The 24,117-nt window shown below is 42.5% G+C and overlaps 1 protein-coding gene across 1 annotated transcript; it reads left to right on the top strand.

The window, feature by feature from the left end:
- Positions 1-373: 373 nt before the first annotated feature.
- Positions 374-4,227, top strand: egr1 (early growth response 1). The gene is made up of 2 exons (XM_061835591.1): positions 374-1,060; positions 1,694-4,227. The coding sequence occupies exons 1-2, from the start codon at positions 850-852 to the stop codon at positions 3,025-3,027; spliced, it is 1,545 nt and encodes a 514-aa protein (XP_061691575.1). The 5' UTR covers positions 374-849; the 3' UTR covers positions 3,028-4,227.
- Positions 4,228-24,117: the final 19,890 nt, after the last annotated feature.

The raw sequence follows: 24,117 nt of genomic DNA, 5'->3' as shown, positions 1-24,117 counted from the left end.
TATGTGGTCATGACCTTATAAGGCGCGGTGGAGCGGGGCTTTCCGGCAGCTGCGCAGCCTGCAGCACAGATGGGAACTATGGCCGGACGGGGAGAGAGCGAGAACTACACAGCTGTCTTGCTGAGCTTTTACAATATGAAGACACATTGAAAGAGTGGCAGCGTCGCCTTTGCAATTTACTGCTGGAGCTTGGAAAAACAAGCCTCTGCGCTCGCGCTCGAGCCCGAGCGCTCTTCCCTCCCGGCCAGCGTCATGTGTCCTCCACCGCAGTGACTAAATATGGGCTTCCTCTGCCCCAAATATGGACATCTACGTCACAGAGAGAGGGTTTATAAGCTGCGGGAAACCTTTCCGCTCAGAGACAGCCCTGAGAGCCCACAAGAGCAAGCATTAGAGCACACAGGCAAACACATAGAACTCCCAAACACAGAACATCGCACTAAAAGTACAAAAGTCAACAAAACAATATCAAATCCAAGAGGGTTAACACCTGACGGGAAAAAGTTACTTTACCATTATTTGACATATTTTCAAAACACACACGCACACGTGTGTTTATTCACTTTTTTTTTTTTTTCTTCAAATGAGTAAAAAGGACACTTTGGATTTTCTCTAAAAACAAAAAGAGACAAGTGGATCTTTTACTGTTATCCGAGCGGGAGGGAAAACATAAGGAGAAGTGGAGCGCGACAGGCAAGGAACGAGGCTGAGCACAACCCAGCATCCTCTTTGGCTTCTTCCCTGCAAACAGCCAGCGTGCAGCAGTCAGCCGCTCTGCACGCTTCTCCGGTCTTCAGGCTCCAGGCTCGAGCGTCAGCCCTTCAACAGCCCCAGAAGCGGCACAAGAGGATGGCTGCGGCGAAGACCGAGATGCTCCTCCCGGCCCTGCAGATCTCGGAGCCTCTCAACTTCCCTCACTCCCCCATGGATAACTACCCCAAGCTGGAGGAGGTGATGATGCTCAGCTCTGCGGGGACACCCTTCCTCACAGCTTCTGCACCCGAAGGTGCCGGCTTTGGCTCCGGTGAGCCAGGCGAGCAGTATGACCACCTTGCTGGGGGTAAGAGGGCTCCTTGTTTAAATTCATCCGTGTCGCGAATATCTTAACTACTCCATGGGAATGTTCTATGTTGTCTCTTTTTTGTTGTTAGTAAAAAATACTTGTAGCAAGTTTTCCCAAATAATATTATTTATTTATATTAATAAAATATATATTTTTTCTGATACTCATCTACATGTCACATTTCTGGCCGCAGTTACTTTAGATTTTTATTTTATATCATCATGTAAGTATTGTTACAGGAGAGGATAAGTCATGAAGCATTTAATGCCAATTAATCATTAGTTTGCATTTGTGTCACCACTTTGCTCTATAAATAGTTTAGCTGCACAATTTAAAAAATGCTTAAGAGCAGATTCCGTGATTAATCAGCCTCAGATTGTGATTGGCTTCAAGAAAATGTGTGATGTGTCTGTGTGTGCGTGCACGTGTGACCAAAATAATGACAAAGAGATTAGCAGCGTTAGTGTGAAAGAAAAGTAGTAAAATGGAAGAGGAGTCAAAAGCAATCTTTTTAGAGACCAGTTGAAGTTTTGGGACTCTGTAGTGTGTGCGTATCTTTAAACATTGCGGGCCGCACCTTTGACTTGTCACCTGTGACACTTTGAGTAATATGTCGTCCTCTCCTGGCAGATACACTCCCCGACATCCCCTTCAACTGCGAGAAGACAGTTGGTGAGCAGACGTACTCCACCCCACGGCTTCCCCCCATCTCCTACACGGGTCGCTTCACTCTCGAACCTGCCACCACCTGCAGCAACAGCCTCTGGGCGGAGCCTATTTTGGGCTTGTTCACTGGTCTGATGGGCAACATTCCTGTGAGCTCCAGCTCTTCGTCTGCCAACTCCCAGAACTCATCCTCCTCAACTTCCTCGGCTGCAACGTCCTCCTCGTCCCCCTCTTCCACTTCCTCCTCGTCGCAGACCTCCAGCCTCACGTCCTCCATTCACCACACCGAGCCCAACCCAATCTACTCGGCTGCCCCGACCTACTCCAACCCCAATTCAGACATCTTTCCAGACCAGGGTCAAGCCTTTCCCAGTTCCAATGGTGCACAGTACCCTCCCCCAGCCTACCCTAACGGTAAAACCTGCACCACTAGCTTTCCCGTGCCCATGATTCCTGACTACCTGTTCCCACAGCAGCAGGGAGAGATCAGCCTGGTCCCGTCTGACCAAAAGCCATTCCAGGGACAGTCAAGCCAGCCCTCTCTCACCCCTCTGTCTACCATCAAGGCCTTCGCCACCCAGACGGGCTCTCAAGACCTCAAGAGTGTCTATCAGTCTCAGCTGATCAAGCCCAGCCGCATGCGCAAGTACCCCACCCGACCGAGCAAGACCCCACCGCACGAGAGGCCCTACGCCTGCCCGGTGGAGACGTGCGACCGCCGCTTCTCGCGCTCTGACGAGCTGACGCGCCACATTCGCATACACACGGGCCAGAAGCCCTTCCAGTGCCGCATCTGCATGCGAAACTTCAGCCGCAGCGACCACCTGACAACGCACATCCGCACGCACACGGGCGAGAAGCCCTTTGCCTGCGATATCTGCGGACGCAAGTTTGCTCGCAGCGACGAGAGAAAGAGGCACACAAAGATCCACCTGCGGCAGAAAGACAAGAAGGTGGAGAAAGCGGGGGCCGGGGCGCTGCGAGTGTCGGCGGCCCCTGTGTCGGCTGCCTCGCCTGCCTCGAGCTACCCCTCGCCCCCCATCACTTCATACCCATCCCCGGTGTCTTCTTACCAGTCACCTGTCACCTCCTGCTACTCCTCTCCGGCGCACACTTCCTATCCATCTCCCTCTATCGCCACCACCTACCCTTCAGTGTCCATGTCAAGCACCTTCCAGTCCCAAGTTGCCTCTCCCTTCCCTTCTTCAGTCGCCTCCAACCTCTACAGCTCCCCTGTGCCCACCCCGCTATCAGACCTGCAGACCACCCTCTCCCCAAGGACAATCGAGATTTGCTAAGATCGCTTCAAAAAGGTCACTTGAAGCGATGTGCGACAGCATCTAAAGACTCCAGAGACTGTTGAACCCCCCCCCCCCCCAATAAAAAAAAGCACTTTTGTGACTGTTCTCTGTACGGTGTTGAGTCAATCCTGAGCAAGGTTTTTATCCTTCCTCTCTACCACAGCTCTGACAAACAAATCCAGCACTTCAAATCTATAAAGGACTGAACAGAGAGAGAGTTTGGATCCAGCACTGATGGCTCTTTACTATCAGGTACACACAAAACAAAACAGAGAAAAAGTAAAGATCGCCAGCAGCTGCAGTGCTCAAACACGTCCGCCCCTTGTAGGCATGCATACAAGAGACAATGACTGATATACATAAGCTACCATATATGTATATTGTTCATGTGCCATGTTTAGTTTTTATTCTTTGATATCATTGATGTGAACAATGATTTGCATATTTGCATTGTATTTTTTGAAGTGAGCAGGGCCACATTTTTCTACATTGTCTATTAAATAGTGATGCTGCTGTGATACGTTTCATTTGGAAAAAAAGACAAAAAAAAAACACTTACGTATTCAAGCATGAATAGGAGTGATGTTGGTTTCTGTTTGTAAATATCATCCACTGGTACTCTTTTTCTCTCTTCCTCACATGTGACATACCGTTGAGTAGAGAAAAGAAAAAGAAAAGAGCATTTCCTGCCTGCCCTCTGAAAAACTAACTAACTAACAAAAAAAAAAAAAAAAAAGATAAACGCTCCCGTTATTTGGTGCCTTTTGTGAAGCCTTGCTGATGTCGCGAATCGGCTGCGTATGCGAGAGAGGATGCGCTGCATCTCGCCTTATGGACTGAGGGAATATTTTTGTTACAGAATGTCACACTCGAGTTGAAAAGGGATGAGGGCACTGCTTCATTTAATTAGAATGTAAGCAAAAAAAAAAAAAAGAACATTTTAAATTCTATTTTTATAAGTGTAAATATCCACATCTTCAAGAGCTGGAATGTTGACATTACCTACTGAGTAGGCATGGGATTCTTTTGTATGTTCAAAACATGCAGTTCATTATTTTGTGGTTTTCATTATTTTGTATTTGTGTTTGTTGAAACAAGTGACTGTTCCCGGCTTCTGAACACAATGAATGCGCTTAACTGCCAATGGGATATTTGGTGTAAAAGATATCCTCCCAGAAATGAAATATAAATAAAAATGTGAACATATATCTTTTCGTTTTTTGGTGCTTTATTGTTTAGACCAATGTTTATTTGCACCATATTTCCACAGGTTCCATGAATTTAACAAGAAAGGAGAGGATTTTCTCACTTGAATCAAAAAATACTTTGGCTCAGCATGATCTCAGTTCGCTGGTCTCCAATCAACGATAACAGTGATGCTCGACTCGCATGCCTGGGAACGTTGTGCATTTTATCTTGATTAATCCAACTTATTCCGTTTATCTAAAACTCAGTTTCATTTAAGATCCACACTGCCTGCCTCCAAACTATGTTTTTTTCTGGCAGTAAATGAGGATCTTTTAAAAAGACTATGCACGGTTATATTTTCCTCTGTCCCCCCCCCCCCCCCCCCACATGGATGAAACCAGATTTATCCAGTCACTTCAAAGCACACAGTTGCAGCTCATCGTCCAACAAACATTTTCTCCTTCCCATTTATTTCTCTACCTAAATGAAAAACCTATGGATACGACCCTTTCTTTAAGCCATATTTTGGAGAAACGCACATTGCGACATTAACCAAAACTAGATACAAATACAACCGCAGCTAAATTAGAAGCAGGAAAACAAGTTGAGGACATTGATGGCAGTAAATGGAAAATAATTCATAGAATTGGTTTCATCATCCCAATTTCACGTTCTAGATTGGTTCTGATGAGTTTTGTGTTGATGTCGCGATACTGACTCCTATAGCATGATTTCAGCAAGTTGTAGGTGAGTCAAAACAAGCAACCATTTTTTGTTGTTGTTGTATCACACATCATGCCTGACAGATACACAATACAGGAATTTAAAAAAAAGATTGTTAAGAAAAATAGGCCTGGTTACGGGTTATACTACTATGAAAATCAATCAATGAATCACAACCATTTCTACTTTCTCGAGGTCTACCTTTTGCAGTCATCCAAGGAACTCGTTCAAAATTATGTCAGTGGTCCCCCACTGACATTACCTAATTTCTTTGGCCTGGTTTGTGTTTTGAGACCATTTTGTCTTTAAATAAAAACGTTGTATGGTGTTGAGGTTGTTGTCTTTCTTTATCTTCAACAGTGTCTGTCTGTGTTTGACAATAAACTAAGGTTATTGGTCCAATTGATACACTAGTATCTCCTGGTACGTGAAATAAAACTGTAATACCATTTTAAATGAGGTAACACGAGCAAATTTTAATTTTATGAACAAGCGTCAAATAGGGGAAAAAGGTGGTGGGTGGTATTCCTGCTATTTTTGTCATTTTTTTCAGTATAAAGAAATGATCCTGGGTGATTTCAGCTCTTTTGAATATCTCTTTATAGTTAAATGGCCTAAAGGTTATTGTTTGAATAAATTATAGACCTTCAAGATACAATAGAAAATGTATGCTGTCAGTTATTTGTACTGACTACAATTATTTTGTTATAACAGGAGACTTTTATATTCATGTTGACAAACACATGGAAAATAGATATAAAGAACTCTATGCTATTGTAGACACATTTGACCTGTCTCAACATATTAAGAGTCCAACCCACACTCACGGTCACATCTTAGCCTCGGTCTTCTCTAAGGATGATGATATTCCATCAAATGACATGAACGATATGGCTATTTTGGACCTTTTTTTTTAAATGACAGATTCCTCCTAAAAGTTCAGAGTACTGCCACTAAGTTTATGGAGACCATAGCTGTGCCACAAATTTTGAAAGCTGAGATAGTTGATGAACTGTCTTGGATAATTTCACCTGGAAAATTTAAATTGCCATGAATGCTGTTGCTCCTGTTAAAACTAAGACAATCTAGAGGCGACCAAGAACACGGTGGAGGAACGCTATGGCCGTAAAGAGCTCAAAATGAAACTCTAGGAAAGCAGAACGTCAGTGGAGAAAAACTAAACGCCAAATTGCCTATGACCTCTACAAAGTTTTGGTAATTTTAACCAAGAGTTAGTCAGTTCCAGAGAGCAACACTTTTTTGAAATCATCAAAAAGAACTTCAACAATACTCACAACCCCCACCTCCCACCCCACCCTTCTCCTTCCCCGAATCAGATAGCTCCAGAACTAACAGCTCATAAATGCAACAAACTTGCTTATTTTAGTAAACTCATCAAATGGCAATTACCTATGGGGTCCCTCAAGGAGCACTTCTGGGACCCCTCCTGTTCAGCCTGTATATGCTACCCTTGGGTCGAATTCTTCAGAACTTTAAATTGTGTCTATTGTATGTATGCAGATGTCACACAGTTATATCTAGCGGTGTCTCCAAATGGCGACAGTTCAAAGTGCTGTCGTGTCCCTGTCTAAAACCTAAACTACTGTGTGATCCGCAGATAATTGTTTTTAGCAAAAACAAAAAGTGGTTTGCTGTTAATAAATACCTGGAGTCACTCTTTAAAAACCAAACCCCTGTCTTCTGTGAGACTCCGACCTGACTTTCAACAATCCTATAAAATCAATTACTAAAACTGCCTTCTACCATCTGAAGTACACAACCAGAGTGAAGGTCCGTATCTGTCAACCAAACCAGGAGAAGCTCATCCATACATATATCTCAAGTAGACTTGACTATTGTAATGCTTTTCTAACTGGACTCCCCCAAATGAGCATGAAACAGGTACATCTCTGGTTCTGACCAGAAAGACCAAAGAGGTCAAAGCATATTACTCTAATTCTAAAATCTTTACATTGGCTTCCAGTCATCTTTATGATGGCCATGGGGATTAAAAGGATATTTCGTGAAATCCCAGGTTTGTTGAGAACAAACTAGGAATATTCCAAATGTATGCGTTGATGTCTGTTTTTTTGTGTCTTTGTGTCCATCTGTGAGACTTTGAGGACTGTTGGTCTTGATTTGAAGCCAAGCATTATGAAATGATGTTATATTTAATAATTATTTGATCAGCCTAGACTAAAGTTTCAACAATCATTTTATTTCAGGGGTTCTTAACCTTGTTGGAGGTACTGAACCCCACCAGATTCATATGCGCATTCAATGATATATATGTAGGTATAGGTATGTGTTGTTTTTTTTCCTGGTGCACAAATTGAACCGTTTATGAACATCACCTTGTTCAAAGAACAAAACCAACGCAATGCATGAACTCACAACAAATAACAAAGGGAAATCAGGCAAAAAAAAAAAAATATCTGTCGATTAACTGTCTATTGTTGTTTGTACTCAACATGTATGTCGTATTCGGGGGGCACCAACTACCAGAGACAAATTCCTTGTGTGTTGTTACATACTTGGCCAATGAAGCTGATTCTGATCAGTTTTAGTTCTGATGTTGCCTTTGAGAGACCAGTTCAGATATCCATGGCTCCTCAAGTGCCACTCATGCCATTTTCACAGCAAAGTCTCGAAAAGGATTGTTCGGAAAGATATGTTGAAACAAATTACATATAAAAAAAAAGGCCAGAGCTTTTCTTTGCAATGACCTTTCATGCAGATTGCTGACTCCCATCACATTCCATTATACATTAATCCATGTTGTACATATTCGTCCGACCACTTTATTTTTCTACTCAACATAGTTGGTATGGGTTAAAATATTAAAATATTAAGAAATCACACGACGTACAGTCACACATTGACTATCAAGCGCACTCGATCCCTCGCAGCACTGAGGGGCCAAGTCAGGTGTCGTGATCATCTGCAGCCAGCGATGGCCAAGCGGTGTGTGTGTGTGTGTGTGTGTGTGTGTGTGTGTGTGTGATCATGAATTGAGACGATAAGTCGGGTATGTCTTGACCTCCTCCGTGGCAGAGGCTCTCCCGAACCCCTGAGACCAACTCACCGAAGCCCTAGGGTTCGATCAAACTCAGGTTGAGAACCACTGTTCTATTTGCTTGACCCATAAGTGAGGGTAGAATGTGAGGAGTATTTTAAATTCATATGCGATTGTTAAGACCATTTTCTTTACAGGCCAAATTGACTAAGATTAAGTTCGTGCTGATGGGCATGGTCTTCTCCATTTCGCCTCTTCCTTAGACACGCTCCGTAGGTATTTAACCCTTAACTTCTGCTCTCTCTCTCTCTTGCTTTGTCTCTCTGCCCTTCCTGGCTTACTTCCTTGACTACGGGGTGGCTTCCGCCAAGCTTCATCCCTCCCCATTGTTGCCAGAATGTGCGTGAGCGATGTTGACGCCGCTGGCCGATCAAAGAAGACATCCGTGCAGCTCGGATAATTTTTTTTTCCGCAGCCTTGAGCCTTGATCAGGCTTGATCACTCCTGGCATTTGTAATAGTTACGCCCGTAGTTGGGTGCAAGAGCGGGACCTGCAACAATTTCATATGGCATGAAAAGTTCTGAGCGCACACGAACATGACAACTTTTGCATCTTTTTTTGTTTTTACTTATTATGTATCTTCTTCAAGTAAACCTGCCCTCTTTTCCTCCTGAGGTGCTCGGAGACAGTGACTACCGAAAGATTCAGTTTGATTCAATGATTGCCATCAGGGAGTCGTTGCCAGATTGTACAAAATTAGTGCCCAAGAATTTTGGGGTAAAATCCAGGCGTCGCACAAATTCCAACTTTGTACTCGCTCAACACGCTATTAGCTATAACCATTTTTTTTCCCCCATCGTCAAGCCCTTCTGCGTTATTTTCCCTTTAGATTCACTTCCTGTTTTAAGTTCAAAAGTGCAACCGCTGTCAGAGAACTTGTATTTCATAAATGTAGCAGAGATTAATCAAGGTTTTTCAGAGCTTTTCCTAAAGGTTACACATTTACCCACCAACCTACTTCCCTTTTCGAGACAAAGATAGTTTGATTATAACGTTAACTCTAAGTTGAACTAAACCAGAAAGAGCTTCTAACGCTGCTGGTGTATTCTTATCCAAAATTAATTACCGGTACATTTTTATCGCAAACCAATATACGCTAAACTGTTTCAACTAATTCAGTCGTTTTAATACTCAAATAGAGATGTTACCTTTTATTGTTGTCTACATACTTTACTAAAATCTAGATTGTTAGATTGTTGTTTAATTTGTTTTTATGTGCGGCTTTAGTGCATAATTTGCACAGAATTTTATGACCCTTCAACTTTAGACATGGCATTCTATCATGGTGGGACACAGGAACAAAACGACAAAGTTATACCAGCGGATAAGTCTAGCCTAATAGAAGATCGTACATAGTGTATTTGAATCTATTTCAGCCTGGACCTTTGAAATATAAACGCAAAGCACATGCCGCATTCATCGAAAAATTTGAATGGTCATTATGTGGCTTGCTTCAAATACTAAAATGTGTCGCTTCATTCTTTGTTTATGGAATTATTACAAAGTCCGCCTGTTGCGAAGGCACCATTCTGGCGCTTTAGCAGCAGGCCATGCTTTGTGAAAACAACAGGCTGAGTTTCCTTTCAGCCTTTTTCATGCAAAGAGACAAACATTTCAACTAGCGCGCGTTCAAGCTGCGGGTCTGATGTGTCACGGTCCATTAGTGAACCACTCGGAGGATGGACGGCCAACACATCAAGTATGTGAGAGAAGCATGTTGGCCATCATTGCGCTTGTCCTCTGATTGGTGACTCTTCCCCACGCTGCGCTTGCTCTGGGTCGTGGATGAGTTCGTTTTTGTAAGCTACAGCTGAGCCACCTAGCACCCCGATGGGCTTCGACATCAAGAGCGATGCCTTTGTTCAAAAATGTATTTGTTCTCTTATTCTTTTTGGGAACTGTGTAATACAAAAAAGGAAGAGCGCTAGGAAAAGTACCACTCTCTCTCCCTCAGCCGTCCCATCCCATCCCATCTCAGTAACAGTACTCTGCCTCTTCTTTTCCTCTGCTCCTCTCTGCTAGCGCACAAGATGCTAATGATCCCCCCCTTCTCCATATTCTGATGCAAGGTCTTTCTACACTTTTCCCTTTCATCCACATACAAATGTGCTCTTATTGCCTCTTGGCCCTCAGGCCTTTTAAGATGCCTTTTTGAAATATGCCGTTTGATAAGCACATCATTGGCCAAGTCCCCGCAGTGATTAGAGTTCTCTTTAATGTGAGCAAGTTAGGGAGTGAGCGAGGGGCTCGTGGGCCAGCGGCCATCCGTTCTCTTGCGTCGGGCCGCTTTGACATATCCCGGACCATTGGGGAGCAAGGTTAGCTGGAATGGCCCTGACACTTATGTCGTCTTTGGGCCCTTGCTTGGAGATGAAACATGGGCAGGTCGCCTTCACAAAGACAAGGTGCTGCACGCTGAGAGGTGAAATCCTCAGTTTCACCTCAAGGACTGCTCTGTAATCTCTTGTCAATATGCTTTGTTGGCCTCATGTTGTGAGCCTTGCACTTCCTCAATCCGTTTTTTTTTTTTCATTTATTTTCTTGCCAGTGGGGAATCCTACTGTTCTGCCTCTTAAATCTGACACCTGTTGATATTTAAAGTACTTGATTCCTCCTCCCCCCACACTCACATTTCAGGTTGATTGCAACATTGACTCATACACAGTGCTAAGACATGTGCTTGGTGGAACGCTTTGAAATCAATGCAATAAAAACTGAAATATATCACACAAACACTTTCATGCGACCTTTCACTAAAACTTTGACTGAGGCTTAAGCTCAGTGAGTTATTAAAGTCCAAGTTCATACTCATTTTTCTTTGGCTTTTTTTTTTCCACCACAGATAAAGGCCAGTCAGGACATAGAGGTAAAATGTGACGATAACCATAAAACAAGAAATGGAAGTAATCGCGACACGGAATCTGCCTGGTCGTTTCAACAAGATAATTAATTAAATATCAGGGCTCCAATGAACCAGTTTTACGAGAAGTGCAGAGTCCTGTAACTTAAAATTTTAGTGACACAAAGCTGAAAATTTAGTGGCACAAGCTGTAAATTAACTCAAAAAGTCAATTTTAATTTTCACTGTATCACCAGAGGTATCTAGAGTGGCCAAATATCCTACTCGAGTAAGATTACTAGTTCTTTGGAATTATATGACACAAGTAAAAGTAAAAAGTATAGTCCTCCAAATAATTACTTAATTCCATCCATCCTTTTTTTCTACCGCTTTTCCGGGTCGGGTTGCGGGGGAAGTAGCTTCAGCAGGGATACCCAGACTTCCCTTTCCCCAGCCAATTCTTCCAGCTCATCCGGAGGGATCCCAGGGCATTCCCAAGTCATCCGAGAGACATAGTCTCTCCAGCGTGCCCTGGTCGTCCTCGGGGGCTCTTTCCAGTAGGACATGCCTGGAACACCTCACCAGGGATCAGATGCCCCAGCCATCTCATCTGGCTCGTCTAAATGCGGAGGAGTAGCGGCTTGACACTGAGCCCCTCCTGGATGACCGAGCTTCTCACCCTATCTCTAAGGGAGAGCCCAGACACCTTGCAGAGGAAACTCATTTCGGCCGCTTGTATCCTGGATCTTGTTCTTTCAGTCACGACACACAGCTCATGCCCATGAGTGAGGGAAAGAACGTAGATCGACTGGTAAATTGAGAGCTTCGCCTTTCGACTCATCCCCGAAATCCCCTGGAGAGGGCACGCCACCCTTTTCCGACTGAGGACCATAGTCTCGGATTTGGAGGTGCTGATTCTCATCCCAGCCGCTTCACACTCGGCTGCGAATCGCTCCAGTGAGCATTGGAGATCACGGCTTGATGAAGCCAAAAGAACCACAGCATCTCCAAAGAGCAGAGATGCGATGCTGAGGCCATCAAACCGGACACAATCTGTGCCTGGAAATTCTATCCATAAAAGTTATGAACAAAATCACTCAATTACTTACTAATAAATACTCCGTGGAAAAAAAACATACTCCAGAAACTATGTAGTGAGTAACTTCAGATTTTTTTTTTGGTTTAAATCAGAGCGTGAACATCAAATAATCTTAATTAAAATATTAACATGCAAATGTGCATATTACTGAACAATATCCCTTCATCTAAAACATAATCAATAAATACTTTATAAAATAAAATCTCTAAAATTTATTTCTGGTAAATTCCTCTTGAAGAAATGGTGTGAGATTGTTTCTATTTGTGAAACTGCACAGGCCGATTACAGAAACAGGAACAAGGTTGCAGTAAATATAAAAGTATCCACAACCCTGTTCAAATCATTTTTGTAATGTAAAAGAATTTTCACCAACAGCATATACAGTAAAAACTTTTTTCCACCATTAATGTGACCTACAATTTGTACGAATCAACGGATACATTTTTGTATCTTTTTGAGAGGGGAGGTCAAAATAGACCTAGTGAAATAAACCTGACTGACTCGTGACTTAGACTTGAATTTTAACTTTTGCACAAATGCGTAAGAGATATTTTGCCTTCACTGTTTTTTTTTAAACTTGCTTAATACAATTTTACATAAAATACAAAGTTTAAAAACTGGTTGTACAAGCAAACACTCCCTCTTAGAACTGGGATGTGGGTGTGTTGAGGAAAAACAAACTCATTGTCAATAGGGGTTCGGAGTCCACAAATACCTAACGCGATTTCAATTTTGAAGTGGCCAAAACCAACAACACGTGCGTCGGGCCTTACAGGAATATTATTTGCTTTATCCGCTAAAATGACCGAATGAAAATGGTGTTTGCTGAGCATTGATAAACTGTGTGTGAGAGAGAGATTGAGTTTGTGAGAGGTGAGAGAGAGAGAGAGAGAGAGAGAGAGAGAGAGAGAGAGAGAGAGAGAGAGAGAGAACTGAACATACCCAGACGATGTGTTTTCCAGCCTCTTGTGACTTGAAAATCGGCCTAATGTTGTCATATGCAGTCTAAACAAAAGAGAAAACATCTGCAAATGACCCCAAAGGGTTTTCTCAGGTTAGAAGATTTTTTTTCTTCCACTTTGGGCAATGAAAAGATGAATGTTAATGTTGTTGTTGTACGTCGTCTGTAATGTAAACGTGTGTTGTGTGCAGCTGTCACGAGTCGCTGTGATTGGTCCACAAAGCCAAATAGAAGACTTTGTGCGTACATGTGACTTTCTTGTGTTCAAATATCACTTTGGTAACATTTGATGGGAGCAAGTGCCCTCAATGCATAAGTTCAAAATGAAAGTAAAAATATTTCCATTGATAAATGAAAGAAGCAGTTTGCATATTGTCACAGAGTAAGACTGCTCTTTCATCTGAATATACAGTAAATAAGTTTCTTTTGGCTTGTCCCTTTCAGGGTCGCGTTACTTGTGTAAACGTAACAGAGTAAATGCAGCGTGTTCCTAACCACCTACATTCATCCATCCATTTTCTTCACCGCTTATCCTCACAAGGATCACGGGGAGTGCTGGAGCCTATCCCAGCTGTCAACGGGCAGGAGGCGGGGTACACCCTGAACTGGTTTCCAGCCAATCGGACGGGACATCGAGACAAACAGCCGCACTCACAATCACACCTAGGAGCAATTTAGAGTGTCCAATGAATGTTGCATGTTTTTGGAATGTGGGAGGAAACCGGAGTGCCCCGAGGAAACGCACGCAGGCACGGGGGGGGGGGACATGCAAACTCCACACAGGCGGGTCTGGGATATAACCCGGTACCTCACAACTGTGAGGCCTTCGCTTTACCAGCTGAGCCACCGTGCCATCACCTACATTCATTTACTGATAAATATTTTTACCTTTGAATCCTCTTTGCCATTGTTCATTCTTTAAAATTGTTGCACGGAATTTGCACAACCCCCCCCCAAAACCCACCTCTTTTGACACATTAGCCAATCAATGTGATCATTTCCATTCCGCACATCCTCTCAGTTGTTCAAACATGTATTGGGCCACCATTTTATTTGGTGTTCATCCCCTTAGTGTGAGTTAGCAAACCAGCTACTTTACACATAATCGACAACAACTGGGCTAACGTTTGGAGCAGATGTCTGTCTGCAACCTTAACATATTTGTACAATTTGTTTGTGTATGGGCAAAATCTAATCTAGTCTGAATCACCTGAATAGAAAAATGCATTTATGTAGATGCTTGTGTAAATAAATAGCTTGCAGCTAGCAGCTTAAAGGTTAGCTGAACACATGAAAATGAAGTTTCATGAAAAAAAATGATATTATTAAGTGCTTCCCTTAGTGAAGCTACGAAACATGAGTTTCACCTTTTTAATTCAAATACCGCAAGTTTTCCACACTACTCAGATTTATTGCGACGCGCCAATGGATATGGGTTTATCAAGTGTCTCAATAACAGTCCAACTTGCACCAAATGTGCCAACGATTCTGTGTACAATTTTCATGTTGAAAATGAAATTCAGCATCACTGACCTGAAACAACAGATGCTCCACTTTCACATACAGAAATCCATGCAGGAAATGAATTTGCACTACCCACTGAGTTAAAACGTGTGAAGCCTTCGCATTTGCATGTTCAAAAAAACACGAGAGATGTGAGTGCACTGCGAAATTGCCGACTGAGATTCTTTGATATTATTTGTGGCGCACAAAAGAGACGTTTGACATATCACTTCCACAAGCATCTACAGGTGTCCTGGCAACTTTAGCTCGACTTAATAAGCCATGCTTATTTGAAGTACACGACTTTGAACAGACAACAAAACACTGAATGCTTAAGTACCTCGCTCCAAATATGACACCCTTTCAACGCGCCATCAAGTGCACTACAGCTTTACAAAAAAAAAAAAAAAAAACAACAGGGTCGCTCTGAAATGCAAACAAGCCTTCATAAATAAGTCTTTATGTCAAGGCTAGTAAGTGGGCTGAAGTTGTTTCCTTTTCTCCCTGGAAGTCTGACTCTTACAGGTTGTATGCAAAGCCTCTGGGTGTACGTAGAGGCATAAAATTAGGTACTTCTGCATAATCTCGTAAGATCTGACATAAGAGATGTTCACAAAGGGGGGCAGGGGGAGGGGGAGGACTTGTGTGGTGCAACAACCAATCTGTTCGGGTGAAAAAAGTAGTTTTTCCAATAACTCTGATTCAGTTACAAAAGCAGGCCAAGGAAAAGGAAAGGAACCACATCTGAGAACATGTCACTAGCCTAATAGCATAATTGCACAAGTCACATTTTTAGAAAACAAGAAAAAAAAAACACACACACACAAACAATCCAACAAAAAAGAAGTGTCAAGTTGTGTCAGTTCAACCTTTCCAGATTACCTCGAGATGGGTGACTGAGATTTTATACAGACATAAATTAATAAATACAGTAACTTAAAGAAAATAGTATGCACATTACTTTTTTTAACTGTTATTGTGACCTAAGTTAAAAATGACTAACAATAGGTGCAATATGTGCAAGAACTTAAAATCCACATTAAAAAAAAAAAACTACTATAGATACCCCTAACCTAACCTAAACCTGGTGGGTTGGAGTGTGATGGTAGAGAGTAAAGGAAATTCCTGAAAAGTTGACCGCAGTTCTCCTTTCTTGATAAATAAATACATTTGAGGGGACCTGTATATTATCAACATGGATGAAATGATAATTTGTTAACAAAATACAAATTATGCACCCCCCGCCCCTATAATCTAGAAGGGGTAAATCATCAAAACAACATAGATGTGTGATGACCATGATAGAACTACGAGGAGAGTAGTATGAATAGTCGTTGAAGTGGAGACGTGATTGAGCGCTGGTGCAATTATGACTCATTAAAATTAAAATGTAGATGACAGCTGAGTGAACCACCACACTGTCTTATTGTGTTGCATCAAGAGTTGACAGAGGCCTGATCGCCTTCTTTACCTCAGCCCCGTCCAATCATTTTCTACCAAGGCCATGCACAAAAAAAAAATTCTGAGGATGCAAGACCCACTTTGACATTCTTCACCAAGAATTCATTTACAGAAACATTGGTAAAGACACGCTCAGCAATTCTATATTGTTTTTACATATTTTACATGTTTCAAAAAAAGGACTAGATAGCCGGACCCTATCCTAGCTGACTCTGGGTGAGAGGTGGAGTACAACATGAACTCGTCACTGGCCAGCCAAGCGCAGATGTATGATAAAGTATTATTATTAGTCAGAGCAGTAGTACTAGTATTAGTTGTAGAAAGTTGTATTCCATCGAAGTAGGCAAATAACACCAAGGTTTACGTCAATTCTTAATTGAAGTCTTTATTGTGGGCTGCTGAAAAATGGACGGCAGGCAGCAAATGGCCCTCAGGCAGCAGTTTGGGCATCCCTGGTCCACAAGAGTGGATGCAATAAAATGCAATTCTCCACCTGCCAAATAACTAAAAGCACAAGACCATACAAAAATAAAACATTTTTTTCCCTTACATTTTAAGTCCATCAAGTAGTACCACAAACAATACTAAAAAATTAATGTAATGTAAAATGCCTTCAAAAGTACCACACTCTCTCCCTGAGCTATCCCATCCCACATCCACAATCCAAAGACTTTTTTTGTACTCCATCACACAGCTGGAAACAAAAATATGTACAATATCGCCAGTTCTAGGCCAAAGAACAGAATGGGGCCAACAGACGTAGGAAGAATATTTCTTTATGTTAGTGCTTTATAGTTTTGGATTTCCATGACAAACTGTGCTACGTGCTGGAGCTGATGCACGTTCGTATTGCAACTTGAGGTATTACAAAAGCAGGGCTCGTCATCCGGCGACTGCTTGGCCTCATTAAAGATGGAGGGACAGACAAAAATGGAAGATTCCCGTGTGCATAGAATTCAGCATTTTGGTAAACAGGTGTGTGTGCGTGTGTGTGTATGCAAGATGTATGTCACACGTGCCAATATGCTGCAGTCATATGGTGCTACGAGTCTCAAGGGTGACGGACGGCTCGCCAGGGAGTGGGAGAAGCGAGAATTTTGGAGGAGGCGGGAAACAGTAAATGTGTATTATCATCTTGCCAGGTTTCCTCTTCCGCCTCCTCGGTACAGATGTCCTCCATGCTTGCTTCTATATTCGTCCCACAGTGATGAGGTGGAACTAATGGCTACTTTCACACAAACTGATGTCATCAGTGTGCTACTTCTAAGGAGTGGGAGGGTTCCCAGCTCAGGGCCGCTCGTGTCCTTTCAGCTTGTGCAACAGTTTACAGATATCATACCATGTATCTTTTTTTTTTTTTTCAGGACGCGTGTCGGAATGCTTTGAGAAGTGCTGTACAAGTGGTACATTACTGAACAGTGAAAAGAAGTTTTGTAGATATTTTTTGTGTCCCAAAATGCCCATTAATGGACATTTTTTGAATACTGAAAAAACAATGTACGAATGATAATAATCTTAAAAGCCTTACATTGCATTCAACTTTACTTTTCACTTTTCACCACAGCAATAACCATTTTTGCAGCCACAGATTAAAATAAAACTTCTATTCAATTTTGAGTACTTGTTATTCGATGGCTCTTCAGAAAAATATAACAATTCTAACCTTGAAAACATGATGTGTACAGCCTCAGATTAAAATAAATGATGCTATTTGTTGGAATGATGATGATGGTATTTGCCATTGGCCAGTCTACTGTATGTCTGGCACAGCACAAAACACAGCAAGCAAGGATTTAATAAACATTTTTGTTTGAAAGTCATATCCTACAAAAAACACCACAGGGACTGAAAAAATACCTAAATATTAAACAAGAAATGTAACATTTTTAATGTATTTTTTCATGTATTTTTTTTTCTTTATTTTGGAGTGGGCGTTTTAATTTTATTATTAGGTCTAGTGATTCTCAAATAGTGTGTTAGGACTCAAAGAAAAATGGAGTACTTTAACTCTGATTTTACTACTTTGTTAGGGTTGGTTCGTGACTGGGGTGCATTTCGACAGTCATGGGAGCAGAACGGTGCCCTATACCAAGGACCTCTGGTTCAGAGTAGTATTTAACCTGCAAACCTTTTTTTGAGAAAATATGGTTATTTTGACAGGCATGCATCCAAACCATGATTACTTTGGTTGTAACAATATTAATATTTAGTAAAAGTCTGTGCCAGATCAACTTCACACCTAGTTGGAATATCTTGGGTAAGGGAGCTTCTTAAAGACTTTAATAAGATATAAGTTACATTTTGTGGGTGTTTTTTTGCCATTGTCAAAATTAAATTGACTATATTCACACTATTGTTTCACACGATATGAGAACCACCGCTCTCGCCAATGCTGGCCACACAATCTGCACGGCATCACGACTATCGCAAGATCATGATTTTTAGCCTTCAAATCTATCTATTTTTATGATATTGCCTTCCAAGTGGCTAGTTAACAGTTAGCTACATGAGCTGAGCCGCATCCCTGACACATCCTCATTTAGCCCTCATGACCACATGCAGGGACATGTCAGCATCTGTCAGCTTTGCCCAGCATGTAGATTCTTTTAGGCTTCTGAGTGTGCAACAGTTGACGGGTTATTAGTGCCAAACTGAAGTCATGAGCCTTGACCGCTGCTGTTCCCCAGCTGTGAGCAGGGAACATTTTAGCTGAGTGACAAAATGCTTTTTTTTCTCCCCAGAACTAACTTTCTTGAGAAATACTGTAATAGGAATGCTGAGAAATGTCGTCACCACAAAGACAAGACTGGCTGTGATGCTGGTTAAAACCTCATCCATCCATTCTCAATACCGCTTATCCTGTTCATGGTGACGAGGTGCAGGAGCCTATCCCAGCTGACGGGGTGAAAGGACAACTAGACCCACAACCCTGAACCAGTCAGTCGCAGGCCACATACAGACATTGACAACCACTCACACTCTCATTCACATTGTGACTGAGTGGGAATTGAACCCGTCCTGCCAAGCAAATGCACCACTACACCATCAGTAACTGGTTGAAACAGGACAAGATTTCATCAGACTCAGAATCCACCAACAACTTGCAGAAGTGACCTGTAATGGACCTTTCGGACTGGCGAGCTTGAGCTCCACCCACCTTAGCTACATTTGCCATCTCCCACAATCTTCCAAAATGCCGACTGAATACATTAGGTTTAAAGTGGATTCTCTATCGCGTATTCCAGATAATTTGGTATGTTTTTTGCCAAATGCGTCAGACTTGTCCAAGAGAGTTCTACAGAGAGGTCTCAAGTATTTCACGCAAGGATACCTACACTGAATTAAGATTTTGGACGGAGCACGATGTAATGTCCGGAGTACATCCAAATGTTGGCGATCGATGCCAAAAAAGTTTGACGCCTCACAAACTTCATATTGAAATCCAACTGGATAAAATAGTGGACTCGTACCGCGCATGTAAAGCAGGGTGAGTACTCTTTACTTGGAAAGGTCACGAGTAATACCATTGTAGTCTTTATAAGTGTGTGGGAGTATTCATTTAACTTGACTCGTTATGGAACCTACTGCACAGTCTTAAAAGTCTGATGTGATCCAAATAGGCAAATGGACATTTCTCTTGTATGACACGGCGCATTTACATATCCCTAACCTGACTCTTTGGCATAAAACATGACACACTTCATTCAGCAGGTCAGTGATGCACTAACAAAGTGAAAGTTGTTCTTCTGCAATGTAGAAAGCACTGATAATAATTCAATCAAACTCAGAGAACATATTTCTCCCTCACTTACCTTTGAACATACAGCCTTGTGTTTCTTGATATTGTTCACATTTAGTTGTACGCACGCTCTTCCACAAGCCTTAATCCATCATAAACACTTCGTCAACTGTGTTTTAGGCTTTGGAAAATGAATCAACCGGGCCCCTTGTAACCGAGCAGGATATCTTTCAATAAAATTACACGTTCCCCGAGGGCATCTGATGACCATTTTCTTCATAACATTGACTTTTCCAAGCACATGTTACTGAGAACCAGCATTGTTTGTGGGACAATATGGCGAGAGGGGCGTGTCAAGCCAGGGGTTAAGACAATGCGGCTATCTGATTGGTTATTATTGTAAGAGTGATTGACAGGCCGGAAAGGTCCATTGCTTCCCGAGAGCGGCCCAGTGAATGGGACATCACCTTCAACGAGGGACAAGGATGGTCTACTTATCTCACTCAGAGCCACCCTTTCGGACCTTCCACTCCGCACTGTCCCATGCGCCCCGCCACCCACCAACTCACAAGGCCTGTCAATCGGGGTACTGGAGCCTATCCCAGCTAACGGGGTGAAAGGACAACTAGACCCAGAACCCTGAGCCAGTCAGTCCCGGGGCACATACAGACATTGACAACCGCTCGCACTAACATTCACATCGTGACTGAGTGGGAATTGAACCCATGCTGCCAAGCAAATGCACCACTACACCATCAGTAACTGGTTGAAACAGCACAAGATTTCATCAGAATCAGAATCAAACAATAACCTACAGAAGTGGCCTGTAATTGCTATCTAAGAGCGGCCCAGTGAATGGGACATCACCCACAACGAGGGACAAGGATGGTCTACCAGTCTCACTCAGAGCCAGCCTTTCGGACCCTCCACTCCCCACCGTCACACGCACCACGCCACTCACCAACACGCAAGGCCCGTCAATCTCGCCACTCCATTACATAACTGCAAATAACTGCCACCTACAGGACTGGAATGCAACATTTTGGACCATAGTTGAATAAATCCTCAAACAATCTGTTTACTGCTGAAAGCAGCAAAATAAACTTTACAAATGTCTCGGCCGTTTTTGGTCTTGGGTGTTTCCTTCTGTATTTCTTTTGTACAATGTTAAACTATAGTTGAGGCAGGAGGAGGATCGCTATACCTGGCAAAAAAAATGCAATATATTTCCTGCAGCAGTTCAACTATTTATCTGTCAGGGAAGAAAATGCTGTGACAAACCATCCAATAATTCATTCTAAAGTAGAAAGACACACAACCATAAAGCCATCTCTTGAATACACACTGAAGCCAGAATAAATCTCAGAACTGTTGGTAGTGAGTGCAGCAGACCTTCTCCACATGTTTGAACAATGTGTGCGTGTACAGGACTGAGCGTAAATCCATAGTTTGAATGCTGGCCTGGCAAGTGCGTTTTAACAGTCATCTGCTCCCAAAACAGAGAGGCGAAGCCGAGGGAGAGGCAGATGGAGAAGGAGGGAGGGAGGTAGGGAGGGAGGTGAAACCAGAGAGCAGGCCCGGCCCGACAATGGGCTCACCGCCCTGCAGCCTCCCTCAAGCCTTCATGTGATCCCTTCTCCAGAAGCCAAAGCAGCAGAGGAAATGTCAATCTGCTAGTCTTGCCAGGAAACCTCCATGCCCAAACAAGGAGCTTCCTGTCCTGACACAGCGCTTCCTGTTGACTATGTAAGGACTTTCCTTCCTCCTCTTCCTTCTTCTGTTGCTCCCTCCTTGTCTTTCTCATTTGTCTGCACTTTGGCAAGATGCCTGAGTGTAATGCTTTTTTTGTTCAGCGACCTCCTCCAATGTGTTTGTGCACACTCACCGCATTTAACCATTTCCTTCATGTCTTTTTTTCGTTATGTCCTTCATGTTCTCTTTTACTAAGTTTCCTTCAATGAGACAATCAAAAATGTCCACAAGCAATTACTCAGTTGATCGAGCAGCTGTGGGCTTTTAGCGCTTCAATTGTTTACATTTTTATTGTCTGATTAAATGTCTGTACCACAACAATAATTTTACAGAAATTTGACTGACGTGCCACCCACCTGTTGATTCTATCTATCTATCTATCTATCTATCTATCTATCTATCTATCTATCTATCTATCTATATCTATCTATCTATCTATCTATCTATCTATCTATCTATCTATCTATCTATCTATCTATCTATCTATCTATCTATCTATCTATCTATCTATCTATCTATCTATCTATCTATCTATCTATCTATCTATCTATCTATCGCACCTGAGCTGCTTTACTTGGTTATGAACGCCGTTCACCCTCCGTTTACGTTCCCACAGAGTGTTTTGTTTATCCGATTGTAAATAACAACTGAAACACTGGCCAAGCTGGCTGCGACTGTTTTATTAGTACAAAGGAGAAAATGTAGCACTGAGGGGAGCGTTCAGCCTCTTATATCGTTCCCCAGTCAGTCACATCCTTTGTCATAACTCTAAGTTTAAGACAAGTGTGTGAAAGTGTGAGTACTTGTACTCTATCACACAGAGACAAATCCCTGTCTGCCACCAAAGCAGTATGCGGTTCAGTATTTATCTTACAACTGTAGTTAGCCCCGAGTGGTGCATTTCATCTGTGCCGCACGATCGTATTCAGACGTGGGAGTGTGAGCATGGGCTTCTCTTGCCGCATGTGTCTGTCACAAAGCACAGCTGCCTGCTACTGTAACATTATCTGATTTATGACACAGAATGTGGGACTCGTGAGAGGTTTTGCCGCTCCGAGCAGGTACATCAGCTCGCTCTATTGTACAGAATACATCTTTGTTCACGTAAAGACTACTGAATACATGATGTCAGACGCAAAAGATAGATGATGGAAGGTTGATGAATGGATACGTTGGTAGAAGCGGCATGATGGATGGCAGGCGGAGGGACCGACAGACAAACAAATTGTTGTGAGTCTTTGTGACACCTGCCGAGTAGCCAAGCGGCCAAATATTAAACACACTTTAGAATAATTTTAATGGATTGTTCATTTGGGTAAACACAATGTGGAGCTAGACAAAGAAATCTGAGATAACATTAAAAAAAAAAAGTCTTACTTGCCATTAAGTGCGTAAACTGTGTCAGTGATAGATGGATAGGTGTATGTACTGGATTGATGGGTGGATGGATGTTGTACATGTGGTGCTCCAGTACATACATGATCCCAATTTAAGTCAAATAGGTTATTTTATCTGACCAATGTAGAGACAGCATTTTGAGACTACAAAGCAGTACAAATACTCGAGTTTTGTACAGCAGGGGCCAGGACCTTATTTAAAGGTGTGATTTGGAATAATAATATTCAAAAATAGAACTTTTTGTCATATACGTTAAAATGTATGACTACTAGCAGTAACATGATTTGCTAAAAAAAAAATAAAACTACAAAATCAGTTCTCAAAGGCTATATCTTGTACCTGTCATGTCATGTCATCTTCCAAGCCGCTCATCCTCACAAGGGTTGCGGGAAAGCTGGAGCCTATCCCAGCTAACTTCAGGCGAAAGGCGGACTAAAGGCTAAACTGGTCACAGGGCAGATATCGACACCATCACTGAGCGGGAATCGATCCCAAGCTGCCCACACCAAAGGCAGGGGTGTGTACCACTACACCAAAAGTGACTCTTATCTTGTGCTTTTAATTTGATTTCTAAGAAAGCACTAAGGAAAAGCAACCAATCATAGACAGAAGGTGTGACTGACAAGCTGTCACTTATTTGTTATGCACTCATGGGCACACTCATAGAGGGCACAACCTCTTGGTGACCTTTTACCTTGGCCTTCTTGAGCTTTGCTGAAACTATGCCAGAATAGCCATTCGCAGCAAATAAAGTAATATCCATCCCATTTTTACCACCGGCTGGGCCAAAGACTAACAAACCGAGCTTAGCTTTATCTGTCAGATTTCAGGCAGACAATTCAGAAACAACAGAAAATTAGCAACATTTCCGCTTGAAAGGTACAGCTACCATCTCTTTTTAATTCTGAATTAATTGCACTGCGAATGGTTATCCGTTTTTATGTGTCCTGCGAGTGGCTGGCGACCAGTTTGGGGCATACCCTGCCTACTGCCCGAAGGTAGCTGGGACAGGCCCTAGCACCCTCACGATCCTCGTGAGGATAAGCGGCTTGGATAATGGACGGATGCATGTAGATTCCCAAAAACCTCAAACCAATAACATTCACTTATATAAGTCATGGCACTAATGTGTCAGCATTTTTAAATAGATTTATTTAAGTATCTTTACTCCTATGTACAGTAAGTACAGAGTGTCACCTCTGCACAGCAGTATTGCATTTGTTTTTTGTGTCGTAGCTGTGTGACAGGACGATTCTTGTCACGCCTTGACACGACCTTACAAGCCATCATCACCACCATCATCATCATCATGATCATCATCATCACGCGCACGCGCGCAACTTCTCT

Source organism: Syngnathoides biaculeatus, chromosome 11 (assembly GCF_019802595.1).
Source record: "Syngnathoides biaculeatus isolate LvHL_M chromosome 11, ASM1980259v1, whole genome shotgun sequence".
NCBI classification, from domain to species: Eukaryota; Metazoa; Chordata; class Actinopteri; order Syngnathiformes; family Syngnathidae; genus Syngnathoides; species Syngnathoides biaculeatus.
Note: the sequence above shows the minus strand (reverse complement) of the source record. Positions and strands in the feature narration are given on the sequence as shown.

Coding starts and splice junctions, on each gene's coding strand:
- egr1 (XM_061835591.1), top strand. CDS start 850: ATGGCTGCGGCGAAGACCGAGATGCTCCTCCCGGCCCTGCAGATCTCG. Junction 1,061..1,693: donor GTATGACCACCTTGCTGGGG/GTAAGAGGGCTC, acceptor CTCTCCTGGCAG/ATACACTCCCCGACATCCCC.